Here is a 21,464-nt window from a genome sequence, read left to right on the forward strand (position 1 = left end):
TAGAAATATGTAATTTTGGTTGTAATATATATAATAATATTTTGTGGAAGTTAAGTATAATTCAGTAATCACAGTGGTTGACATAAGAATTAAGATTACAAAAGTTTCCTTTATTCCATTCATGGATTAAACATAGCATGTATTATTTTTGTGTCTTATTAAATGGTTGGCTAAAAAATCAAAAGTAAGATTACTAGGTGAATCCTAACGGTGCTAGCCCGCCCAACTTTAACCATCCCAAATAGATAGAGAGAGGATTCACAATAGATACATGCTAAATGGAACTAAAATAAATGTTTGGTAAAAAGTACACGATGTCACAGCTAAGGAAACTATGGCAAAGCTAAGGATTTTTTGATAATGGAAAAACTGAGAATTACATGTAGCACTACTTGAGACTGTCTTGCATCTCTTATTTTCTTCCTACTGCAAAAAGATTGTGAAGACTCGCTAATGTTGTCAAGTAAAATCCGCCATACAAGTATCTCCTTTTATAGTTGGAAGCACTACTGCGACATTTACAAGGAAACAGACAAATAGAATTCTTAAGTACACATCCATTAAATAACATATCTTACACAGCATAAATAAAGAAAGAAAAATCAGATTGTGCTGATGGAGGCATACACTGCATAGATTTTTACATATTTGAAGAATACACTTTAGCCAAGCATGATGGCCTGTGTTCCAGACATAAATATGGTAGACAATATACTAATATAGTTTCAAGGTGTAAAAGAACATTATAAATAGGACTCAGAAGTCACTAGTTTCATCTTAAGATTCCAGTACTTCATTGGATAAATTAAAGCATAAAAAAATGTTAGTACTTAATTACCTTAATCACAGTTCATCGTTCACTGTTGTATCTGGTTGGACTTGGACCGTCTGGTCCCGATTCTTCTGAATAAAATCAATGATCTCCTCCTTTGTTTTATTCCCATCATACTTCAACAGGATGCCACTTGTAGATTTAAAGTACAAAGTTGGGTATCCTAGTACCTCAAAGCTATCGCTTGGGATGTCGTTTTCAGTCGCATCCTTGACAGTAGTAAGATCAAACCAACTCAAAATCAAAACCAATTAAGAATGTATCTGAGACTGAAGAAGTACGAGAAACATGATAGAATTAACTGAAGTTAAAGTATTTAACAAAACAGATCAGACAGATGAGTAGATGACTAATTAGAATAGCAGTCAGTAATTGCATAAAAGCTAGCTATTATGGATCTAACATGTTTAGAAATATCAAAAATATAGGTAACAAAGAATAGACATAATTTATATGAAACGCTATGTGACTAGCATAAAACTTGATGTAACATGTTTATTAAATTTGGTTGACCAATCTCAAAGGGATAAATGAATGCAACACAAAGGTTAACACGTTTTTTATTATTTATGCTTATTTTTACTGTGAGTTCATACCGGGTTTGATCAGCAAGAAAGGAAAATGGTTTAGACAAAAAGACAAGTTACAACGTGTAGATTGGATGTCTGTTTTTCACTGATTCTTGGGTCTGTAGCTAAATGTTAGTCCTAAATCACTTTGTCTCAAGGTTTTGTCTTCAGTGCTCTTTCCTTGAGGCTCAAGTTGTGCAAAGCTGCAAGCTATTAGCCTCAAAATGCATTAAATATGGATGCTTTGGTTTCAACTACTTAACCTATTTTCACCGATGGCCTACAGGGGCAAAATGTTGTAAAGTGCTGTGGAAAAGTCTGTGCTCCATGACAACAAGAACAAAGATTTAAACCAAATACCACAAAACTAAAATTAGTAGCACAATATGAAGTATTAGTTATGTATAAATGGGTAAATGAACTGTCTTTGAAATACATGACTGGAAAAAAACAAAGATTCTTACCAGTTTTGCAATGAGAACATCAGTATCATTTTCAAATGAGCCAGCAACTTCTTCCAAAATTGGGGCCAGTTTCTTGCAAAGTCCACACCAAGGTGCATAAAACTCTAGCAGAACTGTGAGTAGAACAAGTAAAAACCATTAATATTTTTTCTTTTCCATAATAAGCATTAAAGAATTGTTGAGGCAGAGAGGTGGAGAGTTATCAAGATAAAGAAAATATAATATTTACTCCATTTCAATATATTTGCCCATATAACAAATCATTGCCATCCTCACAAGACACAAATTTAACACATTTATAAACTTTTTGTGTAACATCATAATGCTATTTTAAGGAAGTTAATTTAAAACTCTCACAACACCATTTTGCTTACAAAAAAAGCAGTTCAGAAAAGATTCAACTTTCAATCGCTGAACAAATTTTTGCAAACAATTGCGTAAGGCCTAAGCCCAATCCATATTTGACTGTAATACATTAAGGATATTCTGGTAATTAATTCAAGCATAAAACTTTCTAGGGGTTTCTACTTTGGGACCAAGTTGGTCTTTATTTTGAATTCAATGGTCCTTAGTTTAGTAGTTAAATTAGGAGTCTTAATGCTACTTTTATAAGAAAGAATTCTCATATATATTGCGTTCAATCAATGTACTCAAAGAATTGATATTTCATAAATGAAATTATGATTAATTTGTTTTATTGAAAAATGCATGCCTAGAGTTTTCTCTCTTCTTATTCTTTGCCTCACTGTTACTATTCAGTCATTATTTTCATTACCTTTAAACAATAACAAACTTCTCTCTCTCTCTCTTCTCCTTACATATCAAAACTCCAAAATTCACATACTTTCTCTACCAAACAGACACCCAAGAAGGCAAGAACCCCTTGAAACAACACTTAAATCCTAATATTGTTGCTGTCAACAATTTCCAGTAAGCAGATTTCTAAATTTGGAGTCTGTATTAGCCACCAATGTGAAACCTTTTCAAACCCTATTTCAACCTACAAACCTTAACTCTAGCCTTTCCTCACCATAACAACTCCCAAAATCATAACTTTTCCTGCCCAAAATCCCACCACTAGTACAGACAGAAATATTATCTAATTAGTCCTGCATCAGAAAAGTGAAGGCTAATTTCTTTAACTTAAAACAAGTAGGTTCAGAATACTTCATAGAGGGACTTTTACAGCACTGTTAAAATGGTAATTTATGGCATTCTAATTAAGGGTTCTATTTTATAAAAGTGAGATTGCACGAGTTACAATATGTCTTTCTGGCTTCATGGGCATAAATCAGATATTATTATTAATACTGATAAATGATATGTTTTATGAAAAAAATAGTAATAATAATCAAAGTGAAAACGAAACAGATATCACTGACATCAGTGGGACTGGTCTAGAGTCCCAACTCATATGTAGAGATCATTAGCTTTTCAATTAGGTTTTAGAAAATCCATTCAACAGCTCTTTTTGGAAGAAATTTCTAAAAATTTCAAATTGTGCGGTTTTAGACAAACAACTATAGGAATAAACTTTGAATGATGCAACTAATGAAACACTAATAAAGACAGACCATTTTTTCCAGAGTTGAAAACCATGTCATGTAGGCTTTCAGCAACAACCACTTTCACAGGCTCAATATTAGTTTCAGGAATGGGCTGTGACTTTATGAATGGCTTTAAATTTCCATCCTGAAACATGACCACATTGGAAATCAGAAATTTTTTAATGAATAAGACAAAAAATCAAGCAATAAAATAACTGAGCAAGATTTTTCAAGTCAAGAAATGGAACAAACTACATTCATGAGGTGAAGAATAATGCATCACTAATATGAATCATATTAGTGGCAACAGAAGCAGGAGAGCATTACCGTGTATTGCTTCAACCAAGGTGCAATATGTTCCGGCTCCAAGTTTGGTTTAAGGTACTTCTGACCATCATTTTTTAGTATGAAGAGGAGAGGTACCAGGTCATCATTGAATCCAAAGTACTGCCCGCCCAAACCAAATACAAAGTAAACATACCAAAAGAGTAGGCTATTAAAAAATAACAATAAAAATGGGTGGGTTGGAAAAACGATAACCTCAAGTGGCCCTTGGCTCGCCTCAACGTCAGCTATTAGAAAGCTTATGCCCTTTCCTTTGTTGTGCAAAGCTACATCATGAAATTTTGACTTGAAACTATCAACATGATCGCCAGTGAAGTTCAAAAATAGCATCACCTACCAGTGTCCCCCAAAAATAAAGAAGGAAACTATTAGTAAGGTTATTGCGGGTAAGGCTATCTACCAATAACCTCTCCAGATCCTACAAAAGTGGGAGCCTTGTGTACTAGTACTAGTATAACAGCTTTTATTTTTTCTTTCTTTATTTATTTTTAACTATTAGCACATAAAAAATCAGTAATGATATTAGGCAAAAAAAAATGTATTGGATGAATTTTTCCATATAAAAATGCACTCTTATAGACCAAGAAAGCACAATAGGGAAAAAAGGCAAATGGAATTTCAAATATTAAAAAACTGAAAGGCTGCAGACTTAAATAAGGGCAGTGGGGATTACCAGACCCTAGAAAAACATGTAAGTGCACATCCACACCCAGCAACAACCAGTTAAAATAAGAAAGGAAAAAGTATATGACAGTTTCATTCAGCACAAAAATAAATTGTGACCTTGGCATTAGGGCTGTTGAAGAACTTGATAACAAATGGATGGTTACTTGGATCCTTGTCCAAAAGAGTCACAATAGGCAAACTAGCTTCTTCAACAAACTTCTCCAAAGCATCCACATTAAAATCCTGGAAACAATTAGGCATAAAAAAAATTGTTCATCATATTAAGAAGTATACCAAATGCCATAAGATCTATGTAATCAAATTGCATTCCACAGTACCTGGAAATCAACAAACAGTTCGTCAAATGGTTTTATCAATCTCACTGTTGGCCTGTCCACTGAAGATCCACCCTTTGGAAGGAGTTTGGCATCCAAAGTGCGACCAAACTTATAGTCAAAATGCAAATTTTCTGCTAAAGCAGTGAAGTTATCAAATTCCTCCCCAGAGAATTGTGGAAAAATTCCAATCTGTTGAATTGGACACACATTATTGGTACAAAGTGGACCTGCCAAGGGAAGAAACAGAAGCTGAAACTAAAACCAAAAATTCTTACAATTAAGATCTTGTTTTCGCCAATAAGGCTAGCAGCATCTTCCACAGATTTTATTTCAACTGATGCAGGTGCAACTTGCTTTTTCATGTAAGCTACTATATGATCAGCTTCATGAGGGCCTTTATATTCTTGAATATTCTTTCCTCCATTTCTTAAAATCTTAAGAGTAGGGAAAGCCCTTATGTCAAATTCGTCTGCAAGTGCCTCATTTGCTTCATCATTTGCATCTATTTTTGCCAGAATGACTGGAGGTTCATGGCTACTCAAAATGCAAGCAGCTTTTTCATACTACAAATTACAAGATTTGCATTTGAAAAAATTTTATTCAATTAAGAATGCACTTGGCCTACATTTGCAAAGAATGGGGACAACTATGACTTTAACCTAATGAGAAAAGAAATTAATTACCTCTGGAGCAAGCTTCATAGAAAAGTTACACCTGCACAAGGGAAGGGAAAGATATATTAGACTAAAATATGAGCCCAACCCACCTAACAAAACAAACAAGAAAATAATAATTTAAACTTCTGAATGAGAGAGATAAGAGTACACAGGTCACAGGAAACAAACTCAGGGGAAAAAAAAAACTCTACTGAAACAATGTGGTAGCTAATACACATGCTTGAACACAAGCATTGTTTTAATCACACAAGTTTGAACAAGAATCTAATTAAGCATAAACTCTTGAAGGATCATTTAAATTATAGAACAGTTTGAATGATGGTTAAATTAAATGTAAAATGTGCAAGAAATAAATACAGGCGATAAACTTGAGGTCATATTGACTCTTATAGCCAAAAATGCTCAGTATAGCTAAAAATGCTCAGAATAGGCTGCTCTCAGTAAATCACTGACTTTTACTATTAGAGGACTATTAGCTCACCAGCCACGGTATTGTTGGTCCCAAAGAAGGATGACAACCCTCTGAATGGATGTAAACTTTTTAAATTTTATATCTTTTCACTAAGCCAAACATCTAAATGGGAAGCTATCATCATCCCTAAGGGAAAACATGGTGTGTGAGATTTATTATGTTGTGATCGCCCCTTCACATTCCTATTGGCAGAAGCGTAGGCTGGGCCACTATCAATAAGTGACCCTCTCCTATATGGCCAATACATGGGACATTACTCTTGCGGACCCAATAGGGCCAATACACTAGATATGACGCTGTTAATCATGTTTTGGTTACATCTCTTTTTGCATTCCTGTTATGTTCATGTGGTAGTGAATCTATATATTCTTCCTTTTCATTTTTTTTTTTTTTTTTGAGAAACTTCCTTTTCATTATTTACTCTAAAGTTTCATATTGTTATTAATTGTTGTAAATCTGTTACTTTGGTAACTAAATCATTGCACCTTTATCTTTGTATTACCTATATATATATAACTTTGGTACTCATTATAAATTATTTTATACCTATCTTTGTCTTGTTAGTATGCCACTTCCTAGTCCTACATTTTTTTTTTTTAAGAGAGTTTCAACCTATGACATCCACTCCTGATGATAGTTCTTTATCATCAATCCAAGACACCAATCGATTTTTGGTATAGGTAGGAATTGAAATCCAGATCTCTTATTCAATCGTAATGTAAAGTTATGATTTCCAACTATTTTGTATTGGCTTTAATTCCGTGCCAAATTTGATTGTAATTTCTTCAATCATTTTCCCTGTATGTATATTGGTTTATTTGTAAGGGATGAGTGTGAGAAATTGGTGAAGAATCAAGCTTCAAAAGATGAATCAGTGGAATTTACGACTAGCTCGCAAGAAGCAACCCACGAAAAGGCCATATGTGGAACACATGACTAGAAGCTGAAGAGTCATGTCAGGCTGTGAATTTCACGAGTGTTTCGCAAGAAGGACCAACCTGTGAAGCACCCGCAAAACTATCTGTTTGGCAAAAAGTTGTGTTGCTTTACCAAATCTTTTACTCACACTATATATACCCTTATAACCCACGAATTGTAAGGAATGCTTTTCAGAGAGAAAAGCTTAACAACTACACTAGAGAGTTAGAGATTGTTATACACACAATCATTTATACATTTCCTTGTGGTTTTTCTCAAACTCCTACCTCTTCATCTCTAAATCCTTGAGAGGTTGTTAACCCAAACACTTACCACACCCATTCTGAGTGATAAGTGAGATTTTGGTGTTACTGGGAAGCATTGGAAGGAGTCATTCATTGGCAGATGCAATCAGGCTGAATTGCGGGATCTACAAAGCTAGAGAGAGACAAGACTCCGAGAAGTCCGTTGGTAGCAGGAGCTTGGAGGGCTCAAGTACATGGGGTAAACTAGGTTTGGAAGGTCTTTTGTTATTCGTGTACTCCAACTTTATTCTCTAATGGATCAATTTCAACTTAGAGGATCGCGGAGAGGTTTATTGCTGAGTTCTTCGATTTGCTCTTCGATAACACATCTTAATGTTATCTTGTGTTTGCATCTCTCTTCCCTACTTTTTAAGTTTTCATTTTATTGTTGATAATGGATGAATATGGCTTAGGGTAGTGTTATTGGTTCATTGCGCTTATTTACTCTTGTTCTGCACTTTGTTTAAATTAGAATAAAAGCAATCTAACCGTAATTTTTAATTGGGAATCTAAACAAGCTCTTGTGTTTTAGCACAAATCTGAGCTTTCACATAAGAAACTTTACTAGTTGAGTTAACTGGAACTCACCCTAATCCTACTTATTGGATTGTGTAGTTCATTATATATTATTTCAATATTTTTCACATCAATTTTCGTTCTTATAGTCTTAACATGATCGTTTAGGACATGCTCCTTATTCCCTTCAAGTTTCTCGTTGAGATTTCAAGTACACAGATACATTTGGATAGATTTTCTTTATGCGTTTTAAGTTCAACTATCATTTTGGGAGTTTACATTGTCAAAGTTATTTTGAGATTTTTTTTTTTTTTTTTAAATTTCTTATTTCGAGAAGACTAGATTACATGGTCATTTTTTTTTTTTTTAATTTACAAAATGAAACAACAATATTCAGAAAAACCCATATAATTCAACAACTGAAATTATCATAATCACATGCATAACGATAATTTTTGAAAAAAAAAAAAAAAAAAAAAAAACTATTAATGGATGCTGACTAAAAGATTCAATATAAAAGCAAACTCAAAGCTACTGTCCTACCTTTCCAATGAACCAAACAAAACCATTATGAAGAAAGACACAGAAAAAGAGTGAATACATTGAGAAGCATACCATGGAGCATAGAACTTGACAACAATGAAGTTGAGTTTGGAGACAATGTCAGTGAAATTGGAGTGATCCAACGTAAGCACACGCACATGCTCTCCTTCCTCAGCAGAGACCAATCCAGCATTGCACAGAAACGGCACCAACATGCAGAGGAACAAAGTGGCCCATAACTTAAAATCCGAATCGATGTTCATAGCTGTGTGTGTGTGTGTGTTTGTTTGTTACAATTATTGTGCTTTGTGCACCCTTTGTGCATGCGTGTTTATAGTTGTGTAGGCCGTGTGCATGAGAAATACTTGGCATGTTGATAAGAGAAGCAACAAACATGGCATGTGTGTTGCTGTCGTATAATTATGGGTGAGCAGTGGTTATCACTACACATAGCGATTTCCAATCCTACACGCCCACAAAGCAATATTTGCCAATGTAAATCTTTGATTGGTAATCTTATATGGTACTGTCTTCTTTTTTAACTTCGAATGTTTCTATTGCAAATACCAAAATATGTCACTTGAGCTACAAGGCTATTAACAACACTATCATTCTTTTTTCTTTTTTTCTTTTTGATGGGAACACTATCATTCTCAAGTTTTCTAATTTTGGTGATACGATGCCATAATAGAAAAGCCCTAGTTTTTTTGGTTATGACGCAATTGTGTTGTAGCATTTTGGCTTGGCAACAACCCAATGTTGTCGAGTAAATTTAGAGATATAAAAATTTTTCAAAACTTTTAAGTTATAGGATGATAAATTGTAGTTAAAATAACATCGGTTCCACATTGGTTGAGCTATGAAACCAGCTATGTTCTGCACCAATTACAACAGACCACATGAGCAATGGTGAAAATAAGTTGAGAAAATTATGTTATCAAAGTTATTGTATTTGAAGCACTAGACCACGTATCTAATATAGTCGACCTATAGGTTTCTTCAATTAATATTGGTCGGACTGGTATGCAGCCACATCCGTCAACTTAAGGCAATTATCCACTGTTTTAGTCCCGTAATTACAATCATCTCTTTGTGCTCTGGATTTAGGAGAGAGGCAGCGTATGCTTTGTACATCATCTCTTCTATCATGGCGTTGCAATGGAAGAAAGATAAATACACACATTTAAGTTGGATAAGTTCCTCTACAGTTTGCAATTACAACTCACAAAGGGTCTTTGCAAAAAATTATATTCCACTTCAGAATGGCTGCAACTCATTGTTATAACATATCCTATAAATTTTTAATCGTCAAATCAAATCAGTAGATACAAGAGATGGAGACGTTGTCTCCAAACTGGCAAAAGTAGAGACTTGCAGTGCAGCATTCCATGACAACAAATTTAGGACTAATATACACCAGCCAAAAGTTATTCAATACTAGTGATTAATGCACAGATAGGGGGGAAAATCTGATGTATAAAGAACAAATAACAACCCCTTACAATCATGAATTAAAATCATAAAGAGCATTTGAGCTTATAAAAAAGATCAAAGGATCAGAAAGAGGGGAGATTGAACTCAGGCTATTCAGACTTGCAACTCACTCCCAGAACCACTTGAGCTTGTCCCCAACAGAATTAGTGACCCCTACAGATATTTTCGTGCAAGGGCACGGACTTTTGTATCAAAGTGTGATGATGCAATGCGAGAACCAGGCAAGTACAGGGGATTAAGAAGAACCTGCATATTCCCAGACACCATATCACCCAGTTAACTTATTCCATAGCACAGCAATGTCAGAATAAAGTCGCTGAAATAAGATGTAATCACAAATGTTCTTTTCTAGCAGAAAGTGCCCAGTATTTTTTTTTTTTTTTTTTTTTTTTCCTAGCCATTATGGTGTAGCACAAAAGGAATATTGTAGGAATTTAGGAAGAAGGTAGAACAAACCCAAGGCTTCACCATCTAGAATAGTCTAAACCCTAAGTTTCACCACCAAGAGGTTCACCTAGAATCACCAGCAAGCAATCAGAGAATTCCAACAAAAATTTCCTAGATCAAAGCAAGCTATCCTCATTGAAAAACAATAGCAAGCTTATACAGACTACTAGGACTAATTTAACCCCAAAAAAAATACTAACATAATTAACTTCTTTTTATTTTTTTTTTTTCTAGCAAGTACTAATAACATAATTAATTAATAAGACTTAAAATAAAATCCAATGGACTAATAGTAATAAACTATTGGCTTCTAACATTAAATAAACTAGCCGCGAATCCGCGCGTTGCGCGTGATAATTATTTTTATGGTGGTTTTATTATTATTATTTTTTTACAATTTAAACTAATCTAATAATGAGTAATGTATTTTGTAATTATATTTTTATTTATTATAGGAACAATCATAAATGTAATATAGGAACAATCTAAAACACCAAAAAAACGTAAACTAAAAAAAATTAATAAAACTTAACAATGATTAATTGAACCAATATTAGAATAAAATTTTGTTTTTGATAATCTATTAAGGTTATTTTCTTTGTAGAAATTATAATTTCAGCCGCCCAAAACATATTTTCAAATAAACAATTATTAGCAAAATCTAAGAATTAAATTTTTATAAATGCATTGTTATAAAATAATAATAATAAAAATAAAATTGCAAAAGTTAAAATTTGTCACCTATCCAATTATTTTCGTTTGGCTAACCTTTGCTTTTCTTTAAATAAATTGCATTATAGAGTACTTCTAATACAACTATTAAGAGTACTTTGTCCACCAAAAAGGATTAGAAAATAAACAAAAATTAGTAAAGTCTCATAGTTTAAGATCTAAATTGAGCGCTATAAAAAATCACGCTATGTAACAAAATAAATTCCAAATTATCCAAATCATGCTATGTAATAGAATAATATTATATTTTTATATGCTATATTTAATTCTTTAGAATGCAATAGGATAACATTTAACAAAAAAAAAAAAAAAAAAACCAACAACAACAACAACAATTTAAAAAACAAAACTAAATCACAATTTTAAAAACAAAACTAAATCGCATTAACCCAAAATAGAGTTTTAAAGAATATAAAAAATTATCAACCTAAAGTAGAGATGCAAGAAAAATAAAAAATAAAAAACCCACCAAAAAATTTAGAGAGAGAGAGAGAGAGAGAGAGAGAGAGAGAGGGAGAGAGAGAGAGGGAGAGGGGACCTTTTTTTTTGTGAGGAAAAATTATGCATAGAATAGAAGAGATAGTGACAAATTTATAGTAAGAGGGTATGAATAAGAAGAGATAAAAATAAAGGAAGATGAAGAGAAAAAAAGAAGAATGATATTAATGTAGAGGGTAGTGGGGAGATGAAAAGGTAAGGGAAGGAGAAAGATTGAAGTAGTGGGGAGATGAAATGGTAAGGGAGAGAGAAAGGTTGGAGAAGTGTAAATATTAAAAAAATAAATATTAAAAAAAATTATAAGAAAATTGGGAAAAAAAAAAAAAAAAAAAACCCTAAAGCTTGAAAGTGAAAAGGTTTTGGGTTGGTTGTGGAACTAAATAAATAAGAAGTAGGTTGGATTAATTATACAGATTTATTATAGGGTGATAGTGGAAGTAAATAAATAAGTAGTGGGCTACATTTATAAGACTGAAAATTTTAAAAACCATTTTAAAATTGTAGGACAAATTATATTTAAAAAAAAAAAAAAAAAAAAAATGACGTGGCAGCTGATGTAGCGCAACATGAAAGCAGCAGCATTAAACGCTACGCTTCAGCTTTTAGTAATATATAGGTTGTCCTTGTACTCTCTTCATCGCATAAATATTGTAAGAGAAAGATGATGGATACTCTAGGATTCACCACCTAAAGGTGTTTGGAATCACCACCAAGCAGATAGGGAAGCTTCTCATAAAAGAAAGTTGTTATTCAATAATAGTCTAATTAAATTACCACCTGGAGACTTTTTATAGAGCTTCCAAGAATACAAAAAATTACATCCCACAAAATCCTCAACAAAAAATAATCCGAAATATTATCTCTACCTGAAAAATATGAAATCTGATCTCTATCTGAATTCAAAATAAATAAATAATGAAAATCTGAATAGTTCTATCCCTAGTGAAAACAATATGCTCATCCAAAATGGAACCAATAGCTTCTTTATGTGCTTGTGGCAAAATTGGTGGTGTGGGCATAGGGATAAGGTTCGCCAGTGGGACATGGAGACTGGAGAGGGTCCTCAAAAAGGATCACAAGGGATAACTGCTGGACATTTATAAGCAACCAAATTCTCTATATTAAAAGTTGAGCTAATACCATAGTTGGAATAGAATATCTATGACATGCATTCAGACCGGTTCACTTAGAACCTTGAATGGGCCAGCTCTTTCTTAACAGTTCCTGTGGCAAACCATTAAGGCCAAATTTGAATCATGACAAATTCTAAATGACATCGACGTGAATCAACCTAAATTTTATATTGAATATTACTAGCATAAATTCGTTTGTTGATCTATTAATGCAATTTGTGCATGCGACTGGCAAACTCTATTGTAGACTTGGAAACCCTAGCATTGGATGACATTGGGAGATGGTCTAAAGGTCTCCTAGGTTTTTAACCATGCAAAACCTCGAAAGGACTGATGCCTATTGACCTATTGACTGAATTTTTATGTGCAAGCTATTGGAAGAATGGAATCCCAATTCCTAGCATGCTCACCTATGAGGCATCTACACAGATTTTTAAGCAAATAATGAAGACCTCTACTTGACCACTAGTCTGGAGATGGTATGCAGCAGAAAAGTTTAACTTTGTGCCTAGCAAGTGCCAAAGGGTTTTCCAAAAATAGCTCATGAACCGAACATCCCTGTCAGACACAATGGTTTTAGTTAGGCTGTATCACTTGACAAACTTGTCAAAGAAAAGTTTGGCAACCTTGGAAGCAACAGTTGTTTTGGAACATAGGATGATATAAGCCATTTTAGAGAACCTATGTACAACCAAATGAAATCATGCTTTCTAAGGGTACGGGGAGACATAGTACAAAATCGATGCATATATCGTCCCAAGGGTGATCTGGTACAGGTAAAGGGGTGTAGAGGCCAGTGTTTTGATTACAATGCTTGACTAGTTGACAATGGTGACATTGGTCAATTATCTTGGAGACGTCCCTTTTAAGGCTTGGCCAATCGAACTGTCTTTCAACCTCCTCAATGGTCTTATCACACCCAAAATGCCCTGAAAGCCCACTCGCATGCACTTCCCACACCAAGAAATCCCTCACCGATGTGGGCAGGATATATAGCTTTTTAGCCTTAAATAAATAAACATCTTGGAGGTAATCATCCACAATTGGATGTTGCTCAGTACTCAGATTAGTGTACACCTCCCCAAAGTTCAAGCATGATTCATACTCTTCTCAAAGTCTTTTCAAACCGTGTTTCTTTTGTGCTCATCACCAAAAGTAGGATTACTAGACGACTCAAAGCATTAGTTACCTTATTCTCAACATAAGACCTATGCTTCAAAACAACGGAATTGCATTTGCAAAATGGTGTAGGTTCACTTGATGTTGATTGATTTGCTACAAGACCATTGAGAGCTTTGCTCGGTAAGGTTGAGTCTCTCCCACCCCAAAGGAGTTGGTGCGAACACCATATCTTATGGGAGAAATATTTTAGATTTTCTTTTTCTTTTTTGTTTATATTGAATGCTGATAGGGATCAAATTTCATATTTTTTTTATATAGGGATAAGATTTTAGATTATTTTTAGTTGAGAATTTTGTGGGATGTAATCTTTGTATTCCTAGAAGCTCTATAAAAAGGCTCCAAGTAGTGAGTCCAATTACACTAAGGTGGTGAAGCCTAGTGCCCATTTCAGCCAACTAACCATCAACATTCTTTGGCTGAGTGGCATGGACTGTCCTGCATCAACTAAAGCCTAGACTGTCATTCATCATTTTATTTTATTTTTTGATAGGTAGAATCTTTTCAAAAAATGAAATGTTAAAATCTATGATAGCGTGCAATACGACAAATTAAAAGGTCAACAAACCTAGAAAACTGCTCTTTTTTTTTTTTTGATAAGTATTAAATATATTAGAAAAGAGCAATAAAAAATTACAAAGCAAGCTGCTACCACAAGAAGTGGCAGGCTGGCAGTAGACAAACCTAGAAAACTCTCATTGCCATTGATTGGTCTAGATAGTCATGAAGCATGCATTATACATAACATTATTTAATTTGGTGCCTCCTGTATACCCATTTCAAAGAAGGGAACTGACCATCAAAATGATAGCATTTAAAAAAAAAAAAAAATGATAGCATTTAACATAATCATAATTATTTTTGGTATGTTATCTAGTGGTTCTAATGCCATTCAGCCAAGGTACCACCTATGAGCCTCTTCAGAACAAGGAGCTGAATTGAAAATTATCAATAAAAAATAAAAATAGATAGATGAAACAAAATGTAAGGTTACTCTGTGCACAAGTTGAAAAGGAAGAAAGATAAGGATGCACATTAAGATATTTGCATGAGAGCCACAAATCAAATTGTAACTTTTTGCACTATGCTGCAATTGTTAACTCACTTAATTGAGTTCACTTTTTTTCTTTTTTCTTTTTTTTTTTGAGCTGCTCTTTGTCAGCTATGAGCAATTTTAGGTTGCATAAAACCAATGACTCAGATCTTTGGATTAACATTGGCTCCTTTTTAGCGAATACCAGAATAAGTGTATGTTTTCCTTCTAGAGGTGGCCCTTTCATGAAAGTGTAATAACTGGGTACTGATCAAAATTTCACTATTGATTCTACATTCTGTAATTGCAGAATGTAAACCAGGAAGTAACTATATACCATTTGGCAGTTCATTTCTAACATCCTAAAGCTTCTGGATAAAGAGTTATACTCTTAACAGCATAAAATCATAACATGTAAAAGAACAAAAATAACTACTCTACATCATGATCATTTAAAGAGAGTTAGTCTACCAGAAAGAACATGTTACATAGTAAAATAATTAGTATGAAAGTAAAAAAGGAACTTGATAGAAAAGTTGAAATCTATTATTTACCTTTATATAAAGCTCGTGAACCTCTTGGAAAAAGCTCTTAATTCCATCATCATTACGAGAGTCATGAAGCAGCATCAATCGTGTATGTAAGCTTGTGGTCAAAGAAAATATTAAATTATAACTGATATACCTGCAGAAAACTACAAAAATAACAAAAAGACCTTTCACTGTCGTAGTTTTGTAGCATGCCAAAACAATACAACAGTGACTACAGCCACAAACTGGGTATTAAGAAGATAAAGAAGACATGTGGGCATCATTATTATCCCATCCTATGTGTTTCTCATGTGTGTGGTACAACCATACAGCTATGGCCATGTCATTGTTTAGATTTTAAATAACTAACATTAACTAGTGAAAAGTTTTTTGACTTATTGTAAGAGGCAAATAAATTCCATTTTCAACACAAGTCATACAACAGAACACTAAGAGATTATCCCAATGACCAGAGAAAATCCGTCAGAGATGGCCTTCTCAACTTGGAGATTTCATATGATGGGGGTTATGTTTTATACTAATTTTAAATATAAAAGTTTACAGGATCCAAACAATGGTGACCATCTTACCAATGCATAACCTAAGAAGCATGGTCATAGACACAGACATGGACACACCACGACAACACAGCGACACAGTAATTCTTGAAAATTTAGGACATGACACAATGGGGATATGACAATAAATTAATTAATATTCATTAGGTATATTTTATTTATTTACGCATAGTTTACTTTATATTTATTTGAAGTTTTCAAAATAAATAACAACTATCAAAATTATAAAAACATAACTTTAAAATTAAATAATAAAAAAATAAAATAAAATAAAAAACCTCCCAAGACACACATGCAAGAGTCCCCCCAACGTGTCTAACATTAAGAAATTTTAAATTTAACTTTCTCTAATGACAAAAATAGAAAGTAACACAAATTTTATGCCATCCATAAATCATCCACAAGTAGAAAGGATATGACCAGCTGTAACATATACTGACACCACCAAATCATTAAATCTGTCTATTGCTTTCAAGAACCTGTATTAAGAATGTAAGAAAGGAGAATGTCAGGAGGTGCATTGACGACAAAAATAAGTGTAACATAAGAATAATGAGAACTGCTATGTCTACAACATTTTCACAACAAATCTTAGGTGGAGGTTGTTACTAATTTTAATTTGAATCCACAATTGAAATTACTTTTTTACCCACTACTAATAACCTACCACATGGTATTTGCTGTGAAATTGTTGTGGACATAGCATTTCTCAAAGAATAATAGACAAAAGCATAGGCGTTACTCTGGAATACATTGACATATTTATATCATGAGGGACAGAACTCACATGGCACTAGTAGTCCATGCAATGTCCTGAACAATATCCAAAGCGGCATGTAATATGAACTGATGCAACTGAGCAGCATCTTCTCTCTGTTAGCAAGATATACAACACCAACAACAAATAGCTTTTAAAAAGACCCTAATGTAAACGCATATGGTGAGTTTTTTTTTTTTTTTTTTTTTTTTTTTTAAAAAACACTAAAGAGAAAGAAAAGGATTGTGATGATAACACACTGCAGCAAAGAAGGAAACAAAACTCAATCATGAATCAACATAATAGCAAAGCTCTCTTCATGCAGATCACCAAGTGCCTTGTAGCTTAACTGGCAACTCTTGGTGTTTCCAATGAAGAATTTCAGGGTTCAAATCCCCCCTCCCCAACAATCGAATTATGAAAAAATAAAGATCATGATATTGACCAATGCTTTTAGCATTACATTATTTGTTCCCTTTTATGATTCTACATCCAGGCAAGATATCAAAACAAAATTCTATGTCAAATAGAATGTTTCTTTATCTGGTAGTAGTTAGCCTTGAAAATATGCGTTACAGATTACTTCAATAGAATTTACATGACTATAAAAGAGAAAACACTAAAAGTCACACGCAATTATGCATTCCCAATTTTTTACTCTAAAATACAGGCATTTCTTTACCAAAGAAGAAAAATAAAATAGATATTCACAAGGAAAAAAGAATTTACAGTTTCTACAAAAGGAAAAGGAAAACGTAAATACAAAGATGAATAAAGAATGTCATACTTTAGCAGCTGATCCAACTTCAGCTTCATATATAGGGATGTCGTTCCTGCTTACAATGATAAAACAAGCTGTGGTTGCCATTAACACCCTGCAAAGTGTAACAGAACTTCAATTAATTAACAAGAATATAGTACATCATGATGCATTATATACACAACACCCCAAAAAAAATAAATAAATAAATAAATACACCCTCATTGTGGCACCATGCATATCAACATGTGAAGCTTTAGTACATAAAAATGAAGGGGAAGCAAAAATGAATGTCTCTGGCGCATTTCATCGAACACCTTTCATTCAAGTCTAATTTTTCCACCTGAATAGATAGCTATCTATCAACCCCAGGGAAACAAAATTGAACTGGAAATTATGACACCCAAAATCATGAAACCCAAAAGGGTCATTTCCAAAGATCCAAATTTTCCTAATTTTCATATCTCAGAGGAGAGGAAACAAAAATTTTATCTGATATTGAAAATAATAAATACGTTGGGTTTAACTAAAAAACACAAATCTGATATTGAAATAGAGTATGAATACCTAATCCGAAGGAAGGCTGTGCCAAACGAATTGAATTCTGTAAACCAGAGTCGTTGAAGGAGGCCGAGAAGAGTGAGCGAACGGTCAGTGGATCTGTGCTGCTTTTTCTTTGTTCTTTTTTTTTTTCAGTTTCCTTTTCAGTTGGTTGGCGGGCTTGGGCTTAGATTGGCAAGCAACACGGAGGCCCATTGAGTAACAAATAAGTGGAATAGAAGTTGTTGATGTTGTTATTGTTATTGTTTTTTTTTTTTTTTTTCCAAAGGCTGTAATTTTTATTAAGATAATTTAATCAAATCGGCTAAAACTACAATACTAAGCTGTGGAGAACATCATTCATCCACACGAATAAACCACTAATATTTCTAGCATAACTAACATGGTCATGACTTATGAATAATTGAATTGTCTTCTCAATTTTAACCTAAACAAAAGTACTTGCTAGAAGTTTGGTCTCATCTACAAGATGACCACCAGAGAGATCTCCTCACTTAACAGCAATTTGAGGACTACTTCAGAAACACCCTCTTAAGAAATTGGCTAGTTGTTGTAGTATTCACATTAGTTTGTGTAAAAATTTATGTTTATTTTAGTATAAGAACTTAACTTTTTTAATTTCACCTAATCACTTTTCAAAACACTCACATCAAATTATCTATTTTAGTACTCTATTTTATTCAAATATCAATTTTTATTGGTTTTTGTAAGCATTTCTCTCTCTTCATACACAACAATCATCATCAACTCTTTTATGCAAATGCAAAGAAATGATAAAGAATTCTTCTGCATGAGCAATAGTAACTTCTAAATTTGCAAAAGTGTTGTAGCTAAATCCTATTTTGCCTCACAAGGTATATAAATTGATAAGGATGTTTTTTGGGATTTATTGGGTAAATTTTGGGCCTTATGCTATTTTTAGCATATTTGATATGAATACTCTTAGCTAGATGCCCATTGTTGACCATCAAACCATAAGAGGACTAAGGAGTAAGGTATCTTTCATGGAAAAAGGTTAGCCCCAAACCAACTTGGAATTATCTTCCTTTAACCTATTATATAATGATTGAAAATATCATTTATGTGTAGTTTTAGTTATATGTTTTTTTTTTTTTTTTGAAACATGTGACTTATTTAAATAATACACATGGATAGTCTTATAAATTACCACATAGTGGGTTGTAGAAGATAGTCCAAACAAGTGTAAAGCTAAACTTTGTCCTTTTTTTCTGCATATCTCTCAGGTTGTAGCGTACCAAAATCTTGTTGACGCTTGTTTGGCTGGGGTGAAAATTAGGCAAATTGAAAGGGGAGGGAAAAGTGGGAGAAAACCAGTGTTTTCCCCTATTTGGTTTAGGGAGGAAAGCTAAGAAAATAAAATAGTGGTCCTAAGTACTTTCCAACCTGATCCACCAAAACTCAATCTCTCTGTATCAAAGAGAAAACCAAGTGAAAAGAATGTAAATACTCTCATTTATAAGTTTAGCAACACCAGCCACTTTATTACCTTTAGGAGCATAAGTAAATTTACAAAAACTACTTGTTTTCATCATCTCATTTTTCTTCTCAATCAAATAAATAAAATTTTTATTAATTCTCTATCTGTTGATGGCCATTTTTGTTAAAATTCTACCAAGCCAGTGCGAAGCAAAGCTTGACTCTCTTTGGGCCCATCATACATATTTTATTTGTTTATGCATGGCTAAAGTCCATGCAAATTAAATCTAGATTTAAGGGAGTGTAGTTTGAAAGGTATATTTTTTTTTTTAAGGTTTTTTTTTTTTTTTTTTTTTCATTGACCCAAAATATAGGTTTTGTTAAGTGGATTAGGGCCACTTGCAAAATATGAGAATCGGAAAAGCTCACTTGTTTGCCACTATCAAATTTATGATACATTCATTGCTCTACTTTTTATGTGGCTAAAATTTCGGTCTAAACATCTTTAGCCAAGAAAAAGCACCTGACCTTTTGATACTATTCATAAGTCTCGTTGCACTTTTTGGTACTATTCATGGATTCTATTATACTATTCAGCTAGCTTTTAGTATTTTTTTTTTTTTAACACTTTCAGCAAAAAGTTTTCAATTTTAGCTAAATAAGTTGTTCCCAAATGGACCCTTAATTGAAAGCTCTTTGATAAGGTTTGTTACATTTAGCAAGGTCCCTCAAAAATGATTTTGTCCAGTCCAAAGGGTTCAAAACATCAAGCTTAGTCCCAAATTATGACTAAACAAGCTCATCCCATTATCTTGGTTTAATAATGAATGTAAAATGTTCAAACTTGACTCGAGCTCATACCAAGCCTATAAATGATATTCAAGCTTGAGCTTATCAAAAAGTTTAAAGTTTGAGCTCAGCTTAGCTCGACTTAATTCATTAGTCAAGCCAAATTCAAGCTCAATATCAAGCTTTTGAACTTGAGATCCAAAATAAGTGCATTATCAAGTCTATATTATTTAAACTAATTATCAAGTTTATTTAGTTGGAATAGTGGTCCCAACTCCCAATGACTTAAAAGTCTTAAGAAGACATGAGTTTAATTGTCAATCTCATATCAAACTAATACCAAACTCATAAACAAGACTAGGCTCAGCTTGTTTTGTATAAACCCCTAATGCTCACAAGCCTGTTTATGAACAATGTTTTTTGCTTAAACTTGGCTCATTTATTAAACAAGCCTAAAACTAAGGTTCAAGCTTGGATTGTTTATAAACAAACAAATATGAACAAGCTTTTAATTGAGTCAAGCCCAAACTATTTATGAACAACTTAGTTTATTTACAACCCCTAATTATTAAATTATAGTGTCTATTATAATCCAACAAACATGCTCTAAGCATATTTTTAAAATGTTTTCAAAAACTTTGGAGAAAGGAATATGATTCTCCCTATTTGTGGTCCACCATTCAGTTCGTTACTACATAAATATGTAAATATACTTCCGAATCAAGAATATCTTGATGCTATTTATCTCTCTTTTCGAGGTTGGGATCTTAGAATTTGGATTAAATGTTATCGTTGTTAGGGATATTACACAATATAATAATGAAAGAACAAGATTAACACAAAAGATAAACAGAAAATAGATAACTTGGAGGCATAATATTGTTTTCCTTAGACAATATTTGCCCACACTATTGTTACTATAGGGTTATCGCAAATTTGTCCCCAGAATACAACCAAGATGTTGGGTTTTACAGATAGCAATTTTACAAAATGACTACAAGATTTCTTGTGTTTCTCCCTAAACCCTGAACATAAGCCTCTATTTATACTCATAGGGTTATATTTCGTCAAAAGGCACGTATGGAGAGTTAAAATGTTTCATAAAATCGTTTACAAAGCTTGAAACCTCTTCAATCTTTTTGAATATTCACCAAAAAATTCTGCAAAAAATTTCAGTTTTTGAGTTTCAATTAGTCGAGAGTTCCTTTCGATCAATTGAACAATCGATCGAATAGGAATCGAATAGCGATCGAATCATCCAGAGACTTTAGGATTATTTTCTCCATCATTTCGATCGATTAAGCCAAAGATTCGATTGATCGAAAATGCTGAATTTCAAATTTT

At 33.1% G+C, this 21,464-nt stretch overlaps 2 protein-coding genes across 4 annotated transcripts; both read right to left on the reverse strand.

The window, feature by feature from the left end:
• Positions 1-89: 89 nt before the first annotated feature.
• On the reverse strand, positions 90-8,915 carry LOC126703475 (protein disulfide-isomerase-like). Of its 2 annotated transcripts, none has more exons than XM_050402435.1 (11): positions 8,265-8,915; positions 5,445-5,475; positions 5,037-5,324; positions 4,762-4,950; positions 4,541-4,666; positions 3,953-4,090; positions 3,740-3,859; positions 3,440-3,557; positions 1,866-1,978; positions 839-1,041; positions 90-509 (listed from the first exon to the last, which is right to left on the reverse strand). In XM_050402435.1, exons 1-10 carry the CDS (start codon positions 8,453-8,455, stop codon positions 844-846), a joined length of 1,512 nt encoding a protein of 503 aa, XP_050258392.1. In that variant the 5' UTR covers positions 8,456-8,915; the 3' UTR covers positions 90-509; positions 839-843. The 2 variants fall into 2 exon arrangements, with proteins under 2 accessions (XP_050258392.1, XP_050258393.1); XM_050402436.1 differs by lacking the exon at positions 8,265-8,915 and adding an exon at positions 5,920-6,046.
• A 553-nt stretch (positions 8,916-9,468) lies between these two features.
• Positions 9,469-18,053, reverse strand: LOC126702156 (uncharacterized). Of its 2 annotated transcripts, none has more exons than XM_050400816.1 (6): positions 17,901-18,053; positions 17,361-17,448; positions 16,604-16,671; positions 16,231-16,295; positions 15,263-15,345; positions 9,469-9,932 (listed from the first exon to the last, which is right to left on the reverse strand). In XM_050400816.1, the coding sequence occupies exons 2-6, from the start codon at positions 17,439-17,441 to the stop codon at positions 9,840-9,842; spliced, it is 390 nt and encodes a 129-aa protein (XP_050256773.1). In that variant the 5' UTR covers positions 17,442-17,448; positions 17,901-18,053; the 3' UTR covers positions 9,469-9,839. The 2 variants fall into 2 exon arrangements, with proteins under 2 accessions (XP_050256773.1, XP_050256771.1); XM_050400814.1 differs by having other exon boundaries at positions 16,604-16,689.
• Between the last annotated feature and the right edge of the window lie 3,411 nt (positions 18,054-21,464).

The sequence above is a fragment of the Quercus robur genome, chromosome 10, assembly GCF_932294415.1.
Source record: "Quercus robur chromosome 10, dhQueRobu3.1, whole genome shotgun sequence".
Taxonomy (NCBI): domain Eukaryota; kingdom Viridiplantae; phylum Streptophyta; class Magnoliopsida; order Fagales; family Fagaceae; genus Quercus; species Quercus robur.

Coding starts and splice junctions, on each gene's coding strand:
- LOC126703475 (XM_050402435.1), bottom strand. CDS start 8,455: ATGAACATCGATTCGGATTTTAAGTTATGGGCCACTTTGTTCCTCTGC. Junction 5,325..5,444: donor CTATGAAGCTTGCTCCAGAG/GTAATTAATTTC, acceptor TGTAATTTGTAG/TATGAAAAAGCTGCTTGCAT. Junction 3,860..3,952: donor CGAGCCAAGGGCCACTTGAG/GTTATCGTTTTT, acceptor TTGGGCGGGCAG/TACTTTGGATTCAATGATGA.
- LOC126702156 (XM_050400814.1), bottom strand. CDS start 17,441: ATGGCAACCACAGCTTGTTTTATCATTGTAAGCAGGAACGACATCCCT. Junction 16,690..17,360: donor AAGTTGGATCAGCTGCTAAA/GTATGACATTCT, acceptor TCTTGCTAACAG/AGAGAAGATGCTGCTCAGTT. Junction 9,933..15,262: donor TTCACGAGCTTTATATAAAG/GTAAATAATAGA, acceptor GGGAATATGCAG/GTTCTTCTTAATCCCCTGTA.